Source organism: Trachurus trachurus, assembly GCF_905171665.1.
Source record: "Trachurus trachurus genome assembly, chromosome: 6".
NCBI lineage: Eukaryota > Metazoa > Chordata > Actinopteri > Carangiformes > Carangidae > Trachurus > Trachurus trachurus.
The window spans coordinates 30,500,554-30,521,428 of NC_139897.1; the positions used below are offsets into that span (position 1 = coordinate 30,500,554).

Here is a 20,875-nt window from a genome sequence, read left to right on the forward strand (position 1 = left end):
CTGGTCTCTGCTGCTGGATCCTGAAAAAACAACACAACTGATAAATGTGCATGTTGGAGAAAAACTGATGAAAAATATCTTCAATCTTTTAATAAACACAACTGACTTTTAGAGAGAAAAGTCTGACAGGTTTAATTCTGACCTTTGACCTCTGGTCTGGCCCTGATGTCCCGCACACAGAGTGGTTTTAGAGGGAGGGGCTCCCTCCTCTCTGTCCTCACACTGATCCATGCTGCTGAGGTCACATCCACATCAGCTCACACACACTTTGTAGCTTCACCTGGAGAGGAAACACACATCATTCATGTGCACAGCAGCTCACATGTCCATCATGTCTCCAGCTGCTCCTCCACTGATTGGCTCTTCTTCTCTGCTTCATATCAGTGTCAGCTGAATGCAGTCACACAGCAGTGAGGAAGAGGAAGCTGCCATCAGCTGCTGTACTTCTACTATCAGTCCACTAGATGGTGTCATGAAGCTGCAGATCTGAGTGGAGAGACTGGTGTTTTTACTGCAGTTTATTTCTCCCACTGAACCATAAAGGTTTAAAATATGACACAGTAGAAGAACTGTGACTCATGTTTCTATGTTGTATCAGACGGCTGCATTAGGATAAGCAGCACCGAGCTGCCTCGTGTTTTTGGTATGATTATATTGTACAAGGTCACTGCTGTTTTTTGTGGCCTGTTTCTGTCTAAAAGCATGTTGTGGGCAAAATAAAATCTATTTCATTGCATTAAAAAAAAAGTTCCTATTAAACCAACCACGGGAAAACAGGAAGAAGAGTGAGGGGCTGCAGGTGCTCACACGTTAGGCACCATAGCTACGTGAAGCACTTTGAATGCAAAGTTATTTCACCTCACAGCTTCATTATCACAACATTCAGTCATTTCACTCGCTGGAAAATCAGAGAAAGAAAAATACTCTTCATCGTCTGCTCCATCAAATGTCAGAAAACACAGATGCCTCCAAGTTCGTGTCAGTCTGAGGCCACGTCTTCAAATGTCTCGTTTTATTATGGCAATAATCAAAGAGACAAAAATATTCAGTATACAAAAGAAAACAAGGAAATCTTCAGTGTTTGAGGCTGAAAACTGAAGATTTCTGCTTAAAAAATGTAAAACTGTTGCAGCTCTAAAAGGTTATTCAGAACAATATTAATGATTTGTGTCCAATAATCAATAACCCAGAGTGTTTGCTGTGTGTAACCACAGACATGAATGGTGGGGACACAAAGACAGTGTTTTTAATCTACAACCTGCAGCTGGAAAGTGACCAGTAGCTTCACCTGTCAGGTACATGAGCTGCAGTACAAGCAGGAAGTAGCACAACAAGGAAATACTCAAGGAAAGTACAAATACCTCACAACTGTACTGCACTAAATGTACTCAGTTACTGTGAAGAACCTGATGCTGAGCATTGATAAATACTGGAAAATCAATAATCAGTAAAGTCTCAGGAAAACCATGATAACAACATAAGGTGTTCAGTATTGATCTGTGATAGGCAGTATTAGTATCATTAGTGATACGCAGTATTGGTCGATTATCAATCAATCAATCAGGCTTTATTTGTATAGCACCTTTTCATTCCCACGACAGCTCAAAGTGCTTTACATGATAAAACAAGGAACACGGGGGACACATATTGGGAGACACGCACTGCCCTACAAAGCAAAAAGGCAGTAACTACGCAGAGTTCTGAACTGAGAAAAATGACTTTAAAGTTATCCTGTTGTCCAGCCTAAGTATAGGTAGATTATTGGACATGAGGCAGTTTTGTTACTTTGTATTAGCTTATTCTTTGTACATATTAATTCTCATATTTGATTTGATGTTTTACCCCTATTTTGCAGTTACTGTATTCTTGCTTTGTATTACTTGCCAAAACTGTGGCACCATACCAAGCAAAAAGGCAGTAACTGCAGATTCTTCAAAAACTATTCTGTCACAACTTGTGCTCTAGGTGTGTTACATACAATGTATTTGGACTAATCGGAAAGGTTTGTTTCCCTGAACATGGATATACCAAACCCAAAGTAGTCTGACCATTTTAGGCCAATATTTTCCACCCGGAAATTCTGGTGCTGAAATTGCTGCTTAAAGTGTCTCACATTCCTAAGCTGTATCAAGGCCCAAATTAGGACAATTTATTTTGAATAGTACCACATTCTTATGTGTGAATATTAGATTAATGTGTATCTGGGTGTGTTTATGTTTATCTAATGTATCGCCTGTATCTACAACAAATCACATTAACTTTAAAGCACTGTCAACTTCACTTTGAAGCAATATAGGCAAGTTAGGCTAACTCCAATTCAACAGGGCAGAACTAAATAACTTTGAGTAATGATAATGAGGAAATATTGGAAATCATAAATATATTTATTTTTATATTCAGAAGAGGAAACCGGGGTATGGGAACATGGAAACAGTAACTTCACTCTGCGGCAACACGGTTGTTTTTATGTTAAGTAAAACAAAGCAAAAGTACAGTAACTGACAGAGTAATGGTAGTTACTGCCTTCTTGCTTTGTTTCACTAGGGCTTTTTGCAGTTACTGTAAAAACGACTACAATTTTTCTCCAAAACTACAAACATTTGAGATAAGATATTTTGTCACATAACAAAGGATGCCTTGAATGTCATGAAAATGATAATAACTCACTTATACTGCCTTTATGCTTTGTAGGGCAGGGCACTACATTCACATACTGCACGCATTCACAGAAGAATTTTAAAACACTGGAAGTTATCGAGAAAACGCCATCTAACAGTCTGAATTAATTAGTGATAGGCCGGTACAGCCCATATTGATCAGCGATCAAACATTTTAACTTTTACCTTACCTTAACAGGTGAAAAAGAACTGCGACGAAAAACGCTGGCTCAAAAGTGAAAGTAAACTTTAAACAGGACGTGGGGGGAGGGGAGGGGGTCACGTGATCTGAGTGGAGAGACTGGTGTTTTTACTGCTGTTTATTTCTCCCACTTTAAAATATTACACAGAAGAACTGTGAAGTACACAGTGCTTTAAGTGGGAAAAAATAAGTGCCGGTACTCCCCTTTTCAGCTGTTGGCTGGTAAATTAGGCGGTGGGCGGTCGATACCAGCACATCATTAAGTGACAGGCTACTTTACATTCAAATATGATGTTGATTAAAAAAAGAAAAACGTTCAATTGAACTTTCCAGAAAGATTTTTAAAAAGTATTTTCTTGTTAAAATCCATCTGTGAATAATGTATGACGACAAATGAATCAGTATTTGTTATTTTAAGTTTACCCACTTCATAAAGTGTCTCTATCCTTCCCTAATTGCTGTCCTAAATTATTGCCAAATTAAAATTTTCACTAAAATCAAGAAGTTTTTGTGATTTGTGGCCAAATAAACAGCCTCCACAGACAGCTGTCATTGTTCTAACAAGCTGACAGCAACAGTTTCACAGTGTTTCTCAGTAAGAGCTTTCATTTTACTCTGCTCTTGTTAACGGGTCGTGTTAAGCATTTTGGGAAATATGACTCACATTTAAGCATGTTGAATACAGTAAGTGGAAGGCTACTTATTGGTAGGCTACCACTGGAAAGTCATGTAAATGGCTTTACACTGTAACTCACGAAGGTTTTAGTCGCTCCACATTCACATCTCGTCTGGACACATGGAGTTATACTATGACGAGGCAGCGGCGTGCGCTCCGTACGTGCATGTGAGAGAGTCATGGATGAGAGAGCGCACAGCGCGGCAGCCCCGCCCCTCAGTGAGAGACAGAGGAGCAGTGGAGAACAGAGCAGGGCAACAGAACCGTGGCGCTCAGGGTGAAAGAGGCATATCTATCACAAATCGGTCAGAGAGAATGAGAACAGGACAGAGTACGTCCAGACTCCCGGTACGCCGTAAAAAGTCCCGGTACGCCGGGGGTTAAAATCTAGAAGTGCCGGTACTCCGTACCGGTGAGTACCGGCCCACTTAAAGCACTGGAAGTACAGACTCATTTTTCTACGTTGTACCAGACAGCTGCATTGTATACAGTAGAGTAGAGTACCCTAACCCTAACCCACTAAGTAGCAGTATGAGCTGCGAGGATATGCAAGGTCACTGCTGTTTTTTGTGCCCTGCTTTTGTCTGAAAGCATGTTGTGGGCAAAATCAAATCATTTTCATTGCATTAAAAAAAAAAATCCCATTAAACCATCCACGGGGAAAACACGAAAAAGAGTGGAGAGGAGGGACTGCAGGTGTTTACAGGTGAGGCACCTAAGCTGCGTGAAGCAATTTGAATATGAATTTGAAAGTTTGTCTCGGTGTAGGTAGTAAATGTTTTTGGTTATTTATTCTTTTATTATTATAATTATTTATTTTTATTTCATGTAGCCTACTTTAACGTCTTTTTTTGTTATTCTGGCGTGGTGCGTCTCTTTGAACGCTTTGAAGTCGGAAATCGGAGTTTTCAACCGGGACTTTCTGAATTCCGAGTCGTCTCGAACGCAGCATGAGAATGCGACGTCATTGCGTCACATCCTCGTTCGGGGCTACGTGCCGTGCGTCGCTGTCCCCGCCCACCGCGGGTGATTATTGTGTGTGTGTGGTGTCAGGTAGTGAAACACGGTCTCTCTCTGTTGTTTCGCCCCAGAAACGGCCCCGAAAACCCGGACTAATCACCGGGGAGGAGGCGGGAGGTCGCAGCGGAGCGGGTCTGGGAGGAACCCGGACCGGTTCGGAGCGGATTTGAACCGGTTTGGAGCGGGTTCGGCTCGGAGAGAGAGAGACGGGAAGCAGCAAAGTTTGGTCCGGCGGCGGCGTCGGTTCACGGTGAGACGAGACACACCTACTCTGTCCCCTCGCTTCCTCGCTTCCTTCCCTCGGGACCTCGGCCTCCTCTAGGGGGGAGGAGGGGGGGTCCACCCGGGTCCAACCGGGCCAGACAGGTCCCGGTTCGACCCCCCCACGAGCTCCGCAGGTAACCGGCAGGTGACCGGTCCAGGTGGCAGCGGCTCTACAGGCCTGAGATCAGCTGCAGCACACTGAAGGAAGTGTTGTTGTTTATTAATTAGCTCCATGATGACGTGGCTACATTTATTATTATTATTATTATTATTATTATTATTATTATTATTATTATTATCCCGGGCAGCAGCCCTGTAGCTCCACCTGTCCACAGTCCTCCAGGTGATTGACAGGTTTAATTTAATTTAAAGCAGAAGTAAGCAGAATATTTGTGTTAATATGAGTCTTAAAGGGACAACAAGGAGTTTCTATTTGGTTATAAAAAAGTCTCACGTTAATGTGGATGAATCTACGCTACCTACACTTGTTATTGGGCCCATTCTCGATAAATAATATATCGTTTTGTCTCTATCGTTATTTTGTTATTATTAGTGGTGGCGGAAATGCTGATCGAGCTGACCAGCGTTTCTTTACTTTCGGTTTTGTGGCGAGTCATGAGAATAACGCCGCCGAATCACCGTTTATGGTCGGAATTACGACGGTATGTGATCGTCTTCCAACCTCTGACTTTAATTCTTGGTGAATGAAAACATGAGTCTGTCTTGCGCCGGTCAAAGAATTTCACGGTGCGAAGGCTCATAAATGTAGTGGGAAAACACTTCGCTTTTCCAAAACTCCTCGTTGTCCCTTTAAATAGTTATATCTTCCGACAGCAATCACTTACATAGAGTGTTTGGTCCGAAACACGCGGGTCTGTCGGTCACTCTGCTCTGCTGTAAGCCGAGGAGAAAACGTCTTGTATACTTCCTTGTATCCTACAACCTTTATCCAATGAGGAGAGAGAACGGCATGAAGGGGCGTTCCTCTCTGTGTGTGCAGCCAAGGGATGCGCGTGAATGTGGTGACGTGGGGACGAGGACCAATAGATCCATGACGAGGGCGGGGGCTGCTAACTCCATCGGCTGACAAGAAGTTAGCCAAAACGACCGGATCGCTTACTTCTGCTTTAATTTAATTTAATTCAGTTTATTTGATAGGGACAATGCAGCTTAACATAGTGACACTTCCTCTCATTACAAACAAGTCAATGTGACTGATGTTCTGCATACAGAGATTATAGCTAAAGCTAGTTTCCAACTCCCGTCCCTAGTTAGGCTTTTAGTAGAAAAAAAAATGAAGGTAAGAAGAAAGACATCAAAGTTACATAACAACATTATTTATAAATTGTAGCCTACAATACTTCTAAAATCATACCAAGTCATGACACGTTAAAAATGCATACAATTCTGATTTTGTTTCAGCCAGATTTTAACCTTTGTATTAAAAGTTCTGATGTCTCGGGTTAGTTTTATTTTGGTCGGTAGAGAATTCCTCTTATGTCTTAATGTCGGTCCGACACCGACCTCATCATGGTGACGTCAGGACTCTCCAGGTGCAGGTGCTGATGACTTTATACTCACTCAGTCACTCAGTCAGTCTGCCACCTGCCACCTGTCACCTGGTAGTCATGGTAACAGTCACCTGTCTCACCTGTGCAGGTAAAGAATAACAATAACCATTAGAGGCGGTCGGACCAGTCTGTCGTCACACTCATAACAATAATACAACAAGAATAGACACATATAGATACACGTATAGAACATCATCATCATCATCAGCTCATACACTTCAAGTATTGATTAGATATAAATCAGACGTACTGAGGTGATTATTTAATTTTTCATTATGAATAATATAATAATAATATTATTTGAATAATATGAGACTGTAAATTATTCACTCACTAACTTTAATAAAACATAGACAGATCTTTGTCTGTACCTGCTGAACGACTGGAGTTCAGTCTGCTCCTAAAAATACCATTTAACAGCTTTAATGTTGTTATTATTTGGGTCCCTGAAAAGCGATATATAAAATAAATGAATAATTTATTAATGTTTAATAATTATATTATGTCCACAATATCTGCTCCTATACGTCTTATATTGATTTCCTATCTTAACCCTCAAAACCAAGTGTTAAGGGCTATTTTGTGACTTATTAATGGGACACCCCTTTAATGCAGATACATATTCAGACTGTGGACTATCTGTCAGTTATTACTTTGGGTATTAGTTTTTTGTTAGTTAGTTGAGTTAGTTATAAATTGATATTCAAACAAATAATCTGTATAAATACCATAAACCACGGACATATTCAGCTGAAAGTCACTGCATACTAGGGCTGTCAATCTTCCCCCCAAATCAGGTTCGAATTTCTAACCCATCTTATGTTAAATATTCGAATAATATTCAAATTTTTTATGTATTTTTTTTTTTTAAGCTCATTATAGGGGCGGGGAGCAATGACGGTGGCGACAACGACACAGCAGAACAACCCTGCATAGGAGCTATCCATGGTTACTTAACCAAAAGTCTCTTGAAGTGTTAAACAGAGAGCTATGGACAAATACATAAGTTATCTTGACCTGAACCATATGTTGCGGTAAAAAAAAAAGAAAAAGGATCGTTGATTCGGTGGAAACACGGCTTCACAGGCGGGGGCGGCGCCCCCCCCTTCTCGCGGGGGCTGCGGGGTGAGGGCACAGAGTAGTGGTGCAACAGATCACAGCTGATCCGTGATCAGCACACAAGTGGTCCGCGGATCTATCAATTAAAAAAAAAAAAGGTGTGTGTAGTGTTGGGACACATACGCGCACCGTGGCGGCCGAATGAACGGGCAATTAAAAAAAACTCTGCTTGTATATTTGAAGCTGTAGCTTTACCTTGTGCACAACAACAACTGCATTTTGTTTTATCAACATGTGTACTACGTCGCGACGCACTACGTTAATTTGCCTCGTTAAAAACGTTCGAACGTCAGTTTCCACCTTAGAATGTTCTCATTTTGACTAACATTCGAATTATTCGAATAGCGAAGTTCGTTCTGACAGCCCTACTGCATACCACGGCTTATTGAAAGGTAAACACCAGCTGTAACTATCTCTAGATAACTCTGCAGCTACGGGAGAGGACATCAGCCCTGTCATAGGCTGTATCTTGATTAAACAACTTAACAACTACATTACCACTGAGAAAAATGACCATTTTGTAACTAAACCACAGCAACATGGCGTCCGCACCAGCCGGCTACTGACAAAAGATTGTAACATAAAAGATAAGGCTAAATGTTATGCAACAATGAGGTAAATCATCCATAAAATGGGCCTAAACTAAGATAATACAATGGTTTTCGTGATATTTATATCTATATTACTAAGAAAATACTGCATTCTGGGTAGCCCTTGGTCCCAAGGGTGTCGGTCGGAGAATCTCAGTATTGAGGCGATTCAGCCTTTAAACTGGAGCGCGCATTTTTGAGATTGAGGGTTAAGATAAGAAGTGGAATTCACTCAAGCTCTGACTTGTAAAGTGACCCTGGCTGTTTTTAAAGGCATCTATAAATATCATTATTATGATATATAACTGAATTATGATTTTTTTCCCCTTCTTCTTGCATATTTGCAGAACCAGATAACTACACAGTCACAGTCTTGTTGTTGTTGTGTGGTTGTTTTCCAGACAGACCGTGTTAACGATTAGATACAGAGTCAGTTTCCATGTGAAGCGGTCGGACCAGTCCGACGACTCGGTGACCGACGCTCTGTCTGAACACCTGAACACACCTTCAGCTGTCACGCTGTCGCCGCTGACGACCGTGGAAACGACCGGTGACATCTGAGAGTCGGTCAGAGGTCCAATCCTCTGGACTTTGAGTTTAATTCCCACTCAGGAATGATGATGATGATGATGATGATGATGATGTTTGTTGAGTCTTGGACCTGAACAAACTTTGACCCTTGATGGTTTGTTGTCCAGGGCGTCTCCATAGCAACACAACATTAATGATGCTGACGAGTGTGATTCACATATTGCACTTTGATTTATTATGACTTCAGTCATTGTGCAGCTCCAGATTTGATTGTAAGACTTTCTGTATCAGTGATGGAGACACACACACACAGAAACAAACAACCTCACACACACACACACACACACACACACACACACACACACACACACACACACACACACACACACACACACACACACACACACACACACACACACACACACACACACACACACACGTTCACACCTATAATATATTTAGTCAACATAAAGTGTTTGGACTGTGGGAGGAGGAAGGCGGAGATCAAACCTGCGAGGTGACAGCACAGTATCCACTGATCCACTGCACCACCACGCCGCCACTTTCCACATGTACAGTGAAATGTAAAAGTTTGTTAATCCAGACAATTATATCACGTATTGTGCTGATTTTTTATTTTTAACTCTTAGTCAGGATTTTACACAAATGTAACACACATCATGGAGGCAGATTCCAGCATATTGATCCTGACTCATCAATTAAATGACTAAATAACGATAAATAACAAGGAAAAACAAAAGCTGTATCATTGTCATCTGGTGCAACTCATTATTTGTTAATTAATCTGGATAAATCTGTTTCTTTATTAATAGTTTTCCCTAAAATATTGAAAAGTGACACTTATTAATAACCTTAATAACCCTAAAACACAGTTTATAATCACATCAGACAAAGACAAGTTAGTTTTTTAATACAAAGAAAGATCCAGCTTTAGTCCAGGTTTAGACGTCACTCAGATGAAATGTGTTTTTCCTCCCTGAACAAACAGAGACGACACCTGGTCGACTCCAGAACAAACAAAACCCTCCATGTTAAACTGCTCAATTATCTCAGGTTGGACTCATGGTTAGTTCAGGTTCAGTTCGATTAAAGGCCTTCAGAGGGTTTCTGAAAAATATCCGCCATTGTTGTTTTTTTTGTTCATGTAGAATAAAGTTTCATTTGATGAAGCAGCAAATATGTTCAGTATTTAATAATATTGTATTTAATTAATTAATTTGCAAATACTTGTGATCAATTATCCGACCTTTCTGTGCATCAATCCTCCACTAGAACTCACAATATAAAGTTCAGTGAGTTTCAAAATAAAAGCCTTGGAGACTCCTTCAGACAGCTGCAGGAATCCTCTGCTGCTGTTTAGTCTCAACATCTGGATTCTTTCAATCTATGACACTCGTATCTGTTTGAGCTGATTAATTTCTGATTAGATTGATTGATTGATTGATTGATTGATTGATTGATTGATTGATTGATTGATTGATTGATTGATTGATTGAACAGTTTCTTCTCTGTTGGAGCCGTCGTGTTTTTATTGGAGCTGTTTTGTTCTTTTTTGCTGTGAGGCCTTTGAGGGTTTCAGGAAAATATCTGTTGTTTCATTTGATAAAGCAGCGAATAAGTCCAGTATTTAATAATATTGTATTTAATTAATTAATTTGCAAATAATGGTGATCAATTATCTGACCTTTCTGTGAACCATTCCTCCACTAGAACTCACAATAAAGTTCAGTGAGTTTCAAAATAAAAGCCCTGGAAACGTTCAGAGGTTAAAACATGTTGCAGCTGCAGGAATCCTCTGCAGCTGTTTAGTCTCAACATCTAGATTCATTTGAATCTTGGACACTTGTATCTGTTTGAGCTGATTCATTTCAGATTAGATTGCTTGATTGCTTGATTGCTTGATTGATTGATTGATTGATTGAACAGTTTCTGAACATGTTTTTAGTGGAGCTGATTCTTTTTTGTTCACGTAGAATAAAGTTACGTTTGAATAAAGCTGCAGATCTTAATTGATTATTTAGTGATATAATATTTGTGGCTCCTTCATTGATCAGTGCTTCCCGTGGCTCCGCCCCCTCTGCTCAGTCTCTGCAGCTGATTGGTCGGCGGCCATGTCCCGGTAGAGCCCGGTCTCTCGGCGACGCCCACCACCACTACGATGCTGAAGCGTCTGGACAAGATCCGGTTCCGGGGCCAGAGGCGGGACGAGTTCCTGGATCTGGCCGAGTCGCCCAACACGTCGGACACCGAGGGCGCCGACGAGGGGGCGGCGGCGGCGGCGGCCACGGTGAAACATCGCATGTCCATCAGAGAGCCGTCGGAGGAGCTGAGGGACGATGGAGAGCAGCAGAGCGACGCCCAGGTGAGGACACACACACACACACACACACACACACACACACACACACACACACACACACACACACACACACACACACACACACATGAGACGATATGACAAAAAAAATCCTTCACGGTAGGGATGTCACGATTACAGATTTTCTTGGTACGATTATTGTCAGAGAAATAATCACGGTATTACATTTATCACGATTATTATGCATTGATTAATTTCACAATACTATTAATGTGTAAATTCAAATATAGTTAAAATGTACATTACTAATTATAAAATATTTTAAATATCTATTAAAATATGACCAATTATTAATCCACCAGTGGAAGTGTCATCGATACCAAATGTTTAAGTTAATTTTAATCTTTTTTTTTAAATTACAAATGACACTCTAGCATCTAAATTCAATGCTACGTTAGGTAAATGGACCAGTATCTGTGCATTTACCTTTACTTTGGCGCACATCTGCCAACACGGTTCATACATGATCTTTTGACGGTATTTAGGAATCTTTGCGATCAATTAATTGTGGCGATTAATACCGCGATTAATTGTGAAAACAAGTAATTGTGACATCCCTACTTCATGGTTATAGAGAGCCGAAGCAGAAGAGAAACTCGCCATGGGACCTCAATTCGGAAAAAGTCTCCATGTCAGTGAACAGAAGTCAAAATTTTATTTCGTGATCCGATTGAATTGTGTCATGAGAAAAATATCTGGGGCCGTACTCACAAAGAATCTGAGGCTTAAAAGTAGCTCCTAAGGGCCGGATTTAGGAGCAACTCCTAAAAAAAGTGGGCGTGTCAGTCTTAAATTTAGGACTCCTAGTTTTTTAAAATAAGAGTAATTCACAAAGTATTTTAGGCCTAAAAGTAGCTCCTAAGTCTGGGAGAGCTTAAAAGTCCTCGTGAGGACTCCTAACTCAGTAAGACCTATTCACAAAGAATCGGAAATGGCTGCAGCCAGGCAAATGTTTTGGAGACAATGGAGGACTGTGAATTGCTGCAGAGGGGGGGGGTTCTTCTTCTGCCCCTTTGCCCAGTGCCTTTTTGTCTGTGTTTTTATTTTTATTTTTTGTTACAGCAACAATATCTACAACATTTACGCTCTAAAACGGGTTAGTTAGTAGTTAGTTAGTTAGTAGTAATAGCTCATGTGATAGGGCGGCTCCCCCAGTAAACCAAACTTGTTGTCAGTCTGGGTTTGAATCCTGCTCTAGGCCACAAATTTGGGTAATGCATTTTCTTTTCTCATCATTATTATGATCTCCATATATAATATTAGGGCTGTCAACGAATGTGAAAATTAATATTCGAATGTGGCCTGACTGGTCGCTGCTACTGGGAGGTTGAGTGGAGAGGAGACGTTCATATATCAGTGAGTTACAGAGGAATCAGCAGGAAAGGAGTCAGTTTGGACCGTGTGTTTGGAAGGAACGATCAGTCCTGGAGTCTGAGCTGCTCTTATGGTCGTTACTACGTCTGTCACAATGGGAAAAGGACAGACATCTCCTCCTCCTCCTCCTCCTCCTCCTCCTCCTCCTCCTCCTCCTCCTCCTCCTCTGTCTCTAACAGAGTAGCAGTGTATGTGGACTGTCCTGCTGGCTCTCTGTCCTTCTACAGAGTCTCCTCTGACTCACTGATCCACCTCTACACCTTCAACACCACCTTCACTCAACCTCTGTATCCTGGGTTTGGACTCTACAGTTCTGGTTCCTCAGTGTCTCTGTGTTGAGTGAATCAGAGTCTCCTCCTGTCACAGAAACCTTCTCACTGTTGAACAGACAGTTCAGTCTCTACATGTCTGTCTCTGTCTCTCACTCACGTTTTCACATTCATGGATTAAATCAGTTGATGTTTTAAACTCTTCTCAATGATTCTTGTAAACTTCTTCCTCTTCCTTTAAAGATGGAAGCGTCGATTATTACAGGACAAAAACCACGGTGACTTTTCCTCAGCTGCTGATGAAGGACGAGGCCTAATATCACCAAGCTAAAAGTCTCTGAGCCGCCAGCGTCACCGAGGAGAAAAACACATTTTAAACAAATTCACTGTTCATGTTCAACTTTACAGGCTGTTTGTGAGCTGGTCACAGGTAAACAGACACAACAAGAAACACAACTGGAAACAAACATAATGTTGTAGAGACGCTGAATATAATGAATTACATGTGATTTATTTTTCTTTGTGGTTTCACTGAATCAAATAAAACAATTTGAATCAGTTTTATATGTAATGGACATTTCCTGCTGATGTAGAGCAGCACAAAAACCATCAGCTACTAATCCTACCAGCTGATGATTTTTCTGTTACCATGACGCTGAATTCATGACGTTTGTAGATTTATATATTTGACGTTGAGACTGAGATTGTTTTTATTACATATTTCTATAATTATTACCTAACTGCTGTTTCTTGGAAACTGGAGCCAATTAACACTCATGACTTCATTTTCGTTTATTAGTGATCATTGATTGGTTCATGGATTGTTTGGGATTTGATTGGCCGTGCACATTCCTGTTCGACTACACTTCATGGTTGTATGGTTTCAAGCTGACACAATAAAATATGAAATAAACATGAACTCATGTTGAAGACCATGTTTTTTATTTGGCAAGTCTGACTGTAGCAGGTGACAGCAGGTACGAGACAGAGTTGTTTTAGAGGCAAATGCAGCCGGAACTACATTCAGACACGGCTGCTGGGCGGAGGGATTTCAAAAGTACAAGTAGTTCAGAGTATTTGCTTCATGTGTCGTAATGTTACATAATTATACATGATTATCTCATAGTGTGGTGAATGTGCAGGTCCCATCTTGTCCACCAGAGGGTTGCGGAGTTGTTGGAGTGTGTCACTGAGCAGCTCACGTCTCTGCCCCGCCGATCTCAAAACAACATGCACAGATAATTAAAGGTAATGAACTTACTGGTGATAGGAGAAGGGGAATTTGCCTAAATGTTGAACTGTCCCTTTAACACATCGTCACCTACTTCCCAAACCAGTGGCTGAGCTGCTGGCAGGAGGATCTGTCAGGCTGGATCAGGCTCCATTAAACCACTGGATCATGTTTCACACTTCACACGCTGCTTCACTTCCTGTCTGAGTCCTGACGTGACCTCTGCCAGCTTCTGTAGCTACTGATGCTGTCGTCAGCTACACACATACTGTCATTTATGGGCGTAATGAAATCCAGCTAATATAACTGATATAACATCCTAAATAATCATACAATTGCAGTGAATAAAAATATCTACAAGCAGCTGTGAAGAAGTTGTTGTTTTCATTTTTGCAAGCAACCAAAAGTATCAGTATTTCTAATAATCTGACGATGTGTGGCTGGTTGCTAGTTTGCTGGTAGGAGGTAAAGCTAGAGGAGGACGTCACAAAATAAATGTGCTGGTAGGATTTATCTGATCTGAAAACTGCATCTCAAGCACATTTGGTCTTTACATTGATAAAAGGAAAAGGTTAATCTACCTCTTTATTTTGTCATTCCCACATAGGCTGTATGAACATATCACACCACCTCTTGTCATTAATACAAAGTTAATGATTTTGTTCTCTCCCCCTGACAGAGGCTTTTACAGGTGATTTTAAGATAAAGGTGTGTGAACACCTGCAGTCCCTCCACTCTTCTCTTCTTCATGTTTTCCCCTGAGATGGTTTTATAGGAACTTTTTTTTAATGCAATTAAAGCAGAAGTAAGTGATATATTTGTGTTAATATAAGTCTTTAAAGCAGATATCAGCTTCACGGCCGTTTCGGCTAATGCTGCGTTCAAGGCAGGCTTTTGAAACCGTAAGTTACAGCTTCAAGTCACAACTACGACTTGGTAGCGTTCCAGGTAACCCGTAGCTCGTGTTTTTACCATCCTGTTGTCTGTGAAAGTTCCCTATAACGGCCACTCGTAACTTCCGACCCGTGAACTCGTACCAGATCGAACTGGTATGACTTCACAGGAAGGAAAAACACAAAGTACGAGTTTCTTTGAACGCACCATGAGTTAGCAGCCCCCGCCCTTGTCAGGCATCAATTGGTCCTCGTGCTACGTCACCACATTCACGCGCATCCCTTGGCTGCACACACAGCCCTTCATGCCGTTCTCTCTCCTCATTGGATAACACTTGTATCCCACAAGGAAAATTTTCTCCTCGGGTTACAGCAGAGCAGAGTGACGGAGAGACTCGTGTTTAGGCTGAAATACTTCATGTAAGTGATTGCTGACGGAAAATAGGACTATTTAGGACTTATATTAACAAAAACATTCCACTGATATCTGCTTTAATAGTTATATCTTCCAACAGCAATCACTTACATAGAGTGTTTGGACTGAAACACGGGTCTGTCAGTCACTCTGCTCTGCTCTGAGCCGAAGAGAAAACATTTATCGTATCCTAAAGTTTTTATCCAATGAGGAGAGAGAACAGCATGAAGGGCTGTGTGTGCAGCCAAGGAACGCCGTGAATGTGGTGACGTAGGGACGAGGACTGTTATGGTGCGTTCAAGGAAACTCGTAACTCCTGTTTTTCCGACCTGTGAAGTCGTACCAGTTCGATCTGGTACGAGTTCACGGGTTGGAAGTTACGAGTGGCCGTTATAGTGACTTTCACCAGTAAAACAGGTCGGAGAAACGTGAGTTGAGGGTTGCCTGGAACCAGGCCTGGAATTTCGTCATTTTAGGGGCAGGGCCACTTGGCCTTTCGTGTTATCAATTTTTTGAGGGCACAAAGGCCAAAAGCCAGGGCAGCAAGGCCATAAAATAAAACAATGATTTTAAATCCACGTCTTTAATGAATTTAATAACTATCTGTTAAATTAATACATAAAACGGGCTCAAGCAAACCAGAAATTTCAACTTTAAATTCATCTATGCATTACATTTTTTGCACAAGGGTCCAGTCCTATGCGGCTATGTTTTTAAATTCCTATCTTATTTGTTCACTATTGCACTGGGCGATATGAGAAAAAAATCACGATATTTTTTTTTCATATCAGTCAGCTTTTTTATATCACCATATAACTCAAATCACTATTTTGGTCAAGCTTAAATATTCCCTTATTGTCACAAGTGAGATTCTAAGTTATCAGAAGGTTTTGTGATTTTTTTTTTTTTTTTCCATGTCAAAAACTGAACATGAACATTATACAACAGTATCATATGAATAATTTAGTATAGTAGCTTGCCTGGGTCTGGGCAGTGTTCAGGTCGGCACAGTTGGACTTAGTTTGTGTCGGTGTGAACACAACAGTCGCTCTGGGCTGAGCAGCAGCAGCAGCAGCAGCAGCAGCAAAGCGACCGCACCGTGACCGTGTCAGTTTGTTGGGTGAACGCGGCTGGACACAACTGTCAGTGTCTCCATTGTGAGTTTATGTAAACAGCATCTTTTCGCGGTCAGCCATCCGAGTTGTCCTTCACATTTTCTTCCGAGGCAAAACTCTTTTTTTTTTTTTTTTACCGGCGGTGTCCCTCTGCTGACGTGCACGGCTGCAGCAGCCCAAACACTAGCACGTGTTGACATGTTGTGGCTTGACTTTTCCAGCCACATGATTGGTTCGGCGGGTGGGGTGTGTTTGATGAAGTGACCTGGTTGGCCGGTGATAGATTGGTCGTCAAACTGTTGTTATAGCCGCCCGAGCGGTTTATGCCAGGCTCGAATCAAACCCACCCCTGATGATGCTGCTGCCAGAAAGTCAACAAAATACGCATTGTTTTTCTTCAAAGACGCAGGTGTCAAAGCCGTGTTGATAGGAAAGAGGAAAAGGATTTAACCGCAAAATCAACCGGGGCAATGCGGGTGGGGCATCAAGGCCACTGTGGCCTTAGGGCAGATATTTTTTTCAAGGGCACAAGGCCAAATCGGACGGGCACGAGGGCCCTCGTGAAATTCCTGCGCTGCCTGGAACGTTGTGACTTGAAGCTGTAATTTACGGTTTCAAAAGCCTGCCTGGAACGCAGCATTAGCCAAAACGACCGGATCGCTTACTTCTGCTTTAAGGATTTTATTTTTCCCACAACATGCTTTCAGACTAAAACAGGGCACAATAAACAGCAGTGACCTTGTATAATATAATCATACCAAAAACATGAGGCAGCTCATTACTGCTGCTTAGCCTATACAATTCAGCCGTCTGGTACAACATAGAAACATGAGTCTACTTCACACTTAACCTGCTGCAGCGGATCAGTGTTGTCCCTGCTCACGGTCCTGACAACGCACAGGGGAAATACACATGTTCTTCTAGCAAGCGGCGGACTGAAGGTCGATAATGTCTTTAATATTTAACCTTTATGGTTCAGTGGTTGAAATAAACAGCAGTAAAAACACCAGTCTCTCCACTCAGATCATGACCCTCCCCTCCCCCACATCCTGTTCAAAGTTTACTTTCACTTTTGAACCAGCGCGGTTGTGTCACAGTTTATTTTCTCGTGTGAAGGTAAGGTGAACACTTTGAATGTTTTCCTTGTTAACACCTGTCGTTACCTAAGTTCTCTGCCCTTCAACTTCTCGTTGTGTTGTTGTTGTGTTATTATAATGTTACTGTAGCTGAGTCAGAGCTGTAACTGTAAAGTCTGGACCGACAGAACCGTGCCCACCATGACTGAAGCAGAGTTGGTCGACGGTCAGTAGTTGAACAGAGTGGTTATTTGTGTGCAGCCGTCTGGTACAACATAGAAACATGAGTCTGTACTTCACAGTTCCCTGCCCCCTGCTGACGGTCCTGACAACATAAGAACAACACTATCCTTGTTATTAACTTTTATGTCTTGTTTTTGCTGAATGTTTGTATAGTTGTGCATATTTGCTATTGTCTTTTAACCTATCTTTTCTCCCTCACAGCCCCCCTCCCCCCTCCCCTCAAGAAGCTTATGCCTCTTGTCAGGCCATCATTGTAAATAAGAACTTGTTCTTAATTGATTCTGCCTAGTTAAATAAAGGTTAAATGAACTGCTGAAGCAGAGAGAGTCGACGGTCAGTAGTTGAACAGAGTGGTTATTTGTGTGCAGCTCCACTCAGAGCCAGGCCAAAGACATACGCGAACTGAGCACCTGCTTAGGGCCTCATAACCACTCGGGGCCCCAAAAGCAACACACTTTTAAAAATCTATATTGCGTAACTTCTGTCAATCCCTAGAGAATTCCTGCGTAATTACAAAAAACCCTAATAGTTGTTGTTGCACATTGCTGTTGCAGTTTATTTTAAAAAGATTTACACTACAGGACTGATGTGGACTCAATGTGGTGGACTGAGCGGCTCACAGGGTTTTTAATATGATGTTCAAAAAGACAGTGAACACCACAGAGGCTCCTGCTTCAACAGCTACTACAGTCTATTGATCAGTACTGTTACTGCCTATCAGCAGTACAGGTACTTGTACTTTTCCTTGAGTATTTCCTTGTTGTGCTACTTCCTGCTTGTACTGCAGCTGAGTTGAGGCCCAGTTGTTGTGTGTGTAACAATCAGCTGTAGCTTGTTTGATCCAGTGGTTTTCTACAGGGACGCTGTCCACACAGAGACTGTGTCACATCAACTCAGTGGATCTCAGTCCTTGTGTGTGTCAGTGGATGGAAACAGTCGTCCATGGATCATGTTGCTGGGCTGCTCTTCACTTCACTGCAGCTTCATGACGCCATCTAGTGGACTGATAGTAGAAGTACAGCAGCTGATGGCAGCTTCCTCTTCCTCACTGCTGTGTGACTGCATTCAGCTGACACTGATATGAAGCAGAGAAGAAGAGCCAATCAGTGGAGGAGCAGCTGGAGACATGATGGACATGTGAGCTGCTGTGAACATGAATGATGTGTGTTTCCTCTGCAGGTGAAGCTACAAAGTGTGTGTGAGCTGATGTGGATGTGACCTCAGCAGCATGGATCAGTGTGAGGACAGAGAGGAGGGAGCCCCTCCCTCTAAAACCACTCTGTGTGGGGGACATCAGGACCAGACTAGAGGTCAAAGGTCAGAATTAAACCTGTCAGACTTTTCTCTCTAAAAGTCGGTTGTTGTGTTTATTAAAGGATTGAAGATATTTTTCATCAGTTTTTCTCCAACATGCACATTTATCAGTTGTGTTGTTGTTTCAGGATCCAGCAGCAGAGACCAGACTCTCCTGAACCCAGCTGTCTGTCTTTAAAGAGCAATGACTCAAAGGTCCAGATTATTAACTTTAAAGGAGGACGTGGTTCAGCTGATCAGATGTAAGACAAAACTAAATTTAAAAGCTTTTGAGTTTCTGTTGAACGTTCTTCCCATTACATACACCATTTTGTTACGCGAGTGACAAGACATGACGACTTCCCTTTGATTTTATAATGTTTAGTTGAAAACTTGTAAGTAGATTACAATGTCTGGCGCATGGTCAAAAGACTGTGTTGCTTCCACCATTATCTGACTCCAAACTAACAACTGTTACATCTGGTCACAGTTACAACTGTCAGGTGACATAGTAGCAAAGAATTTAAAGACAGAACATTTTTTATCATGTACACATTACTAACTTATACATTTTAAAGTAAGACATTTTAAATCTTTTATGAATTATGATGAAATTATCATTATTAATTTTACCTGTTTTTAAATGAAATTATTGCCATTAAATTATTAACTTATTGGCCCTTACATTAAGGTTCATATTTTTTCTGTGTTCATTTTCTTATTTTTGAAATCCTAAAACTATTTAACATCAGTTGTGTTGTTGTTTCAGGATCCAGCAGCAGAGACCAGACTCTCCTGAACCCAGCTGTCTGTCTTTAAAGAGCAACGACTCAAAGGACCCGTTCATTAACTTTAAAGGAGGACGTGGATCAGCTGATCAGATGTAAGCTGTAACTGACACTCAGATTCAAGATATTGTAGAAATGAACCAGTTTCTACGACGTGTTGTTGGACCAGGTCTGAAATCAAAGTGTCTCTGTCTGTTGTGAACGTCCTCAGGGGACATATAAAGTCCATCTTGTATTATCTCTCTGTACTGATGTTCACTTGACACTGATTCCTCCACAGAGTGGACCAGGAGAGCTCAGAGGTTCCCAGTGGTCAGTCTGCCCAGCAGCATCAAACACACCTGGACTCCATGTTTATGGTGGGTACATGTCCAACAGCTGCTGTTACATCTGTTATGTTCACAATCATCTCCATGCTGCACTTTGACACCAGTGGATTGTCAGTCTGTCAGGTTTTAGTTTGATGCTGTCACTCATAGAGTTTCTGTTCCAGCTGCTGGAGGAGAACATGGTCACTTTTGTGAAGAACGAGCTGAAGAAGATCCACAAGCTTCTGAGTCCAGATTACCCAGAATGCTCAGGGAGTCAGAGGGAGGATGAGGAGTTGGTGGACGGTGAGGATGAAGAGCAGAGGAGCATCAGAGAGGCATTAGTGAAGATCACAGTGAAGCTCCTGAGGAGCAGGAAGCAGGAGGAGCTGGCTGAGCGTCTGCAGAGCAGTAAGAGGATTTCTGTAAAGATTCAACATGATGGACAAATGAGACGTTCACTGACATCAACACATGGAGGGAAACATGTTAATATAGTCATTATTAGAGGAATTATAATGTTAATTTATTATTGGTCTGATTTCTTGTGTTTTCATTCAGAACATTTTGCTCCAGTTTGTCGACATAAACTCAAATCTGCCCTGAAGAAGAAGTTCCAGTGTGTGTTTGAGGGGATCTCTAAAGCAGGAAACCAAACCCTTCTGAACCAGATCTACACAGAGCTCTACATCACTGAGGGAGGGGCTGGAGAGGTCAATGATGAACATGAGGTCAGACAGATTGAAACAGCTTCAAGGAAACCAGACAGACCAGAAACAACCATCAGACAAGAAGACATCTTTAAAGCCTCACCTGGAAGAGACCGACCAATCAGAACAGTG

General features: G+C 41.7%; 1 protein-coding gene and 1 pseudogene across 4 annotated transcripts in view; both read left to right on the plus strand.

The window, feature by feature from the left end:
* The window catches only part of LOC310987928, a 198,261-nt pseudogene that overhangs the window by 132,830 nt on the left and 44,556 nt on the right, over positions 1–20,875 (plus strand). The gene's annotated exons all lie outside the window — the stretch shown is intronic.
* On the plus strand, positions 4,577–19,201 carry LOC310987627 (GRAM domain-containing protein 4-like). Of its 3 annotated transcripts, XM_083973965.1 has the most exons (4): positions 4,577–4,805; positions 10,737–11,013; positions 18,824–18,961; positions 19,087–19,201. In XM_083973965.1, the coding sequence occupies exons 2-3, from the start codon at positions 10,810–10,812 to the stop codon at positions 18,860–18,862; spliced, it is 243 nt and encodes an 80-aa protein (XP_083830091.1). In that variant the 5' UTR covers positions 4,577–4,805; positions 10,737–10,809; the 3' UTR covers positions 18,863–18,961; positions 19,087–19,201. The 3 variants fall into 3 exon arrangements, with proteins under 3 accessions (XP_083830091.1, XP_083830090.1, XP_083830092.1); XM_083973964.1 differs by lacking the exons at positions 18,824–18,961; positions 19,087–19,201 and adding an exon at positions 13,814–13,907; XM_083973966.1 differs by lacking the exons at positions 18,824–18,961; positions 19,087–19,201 and adding an exon at positions 12,915–12,989.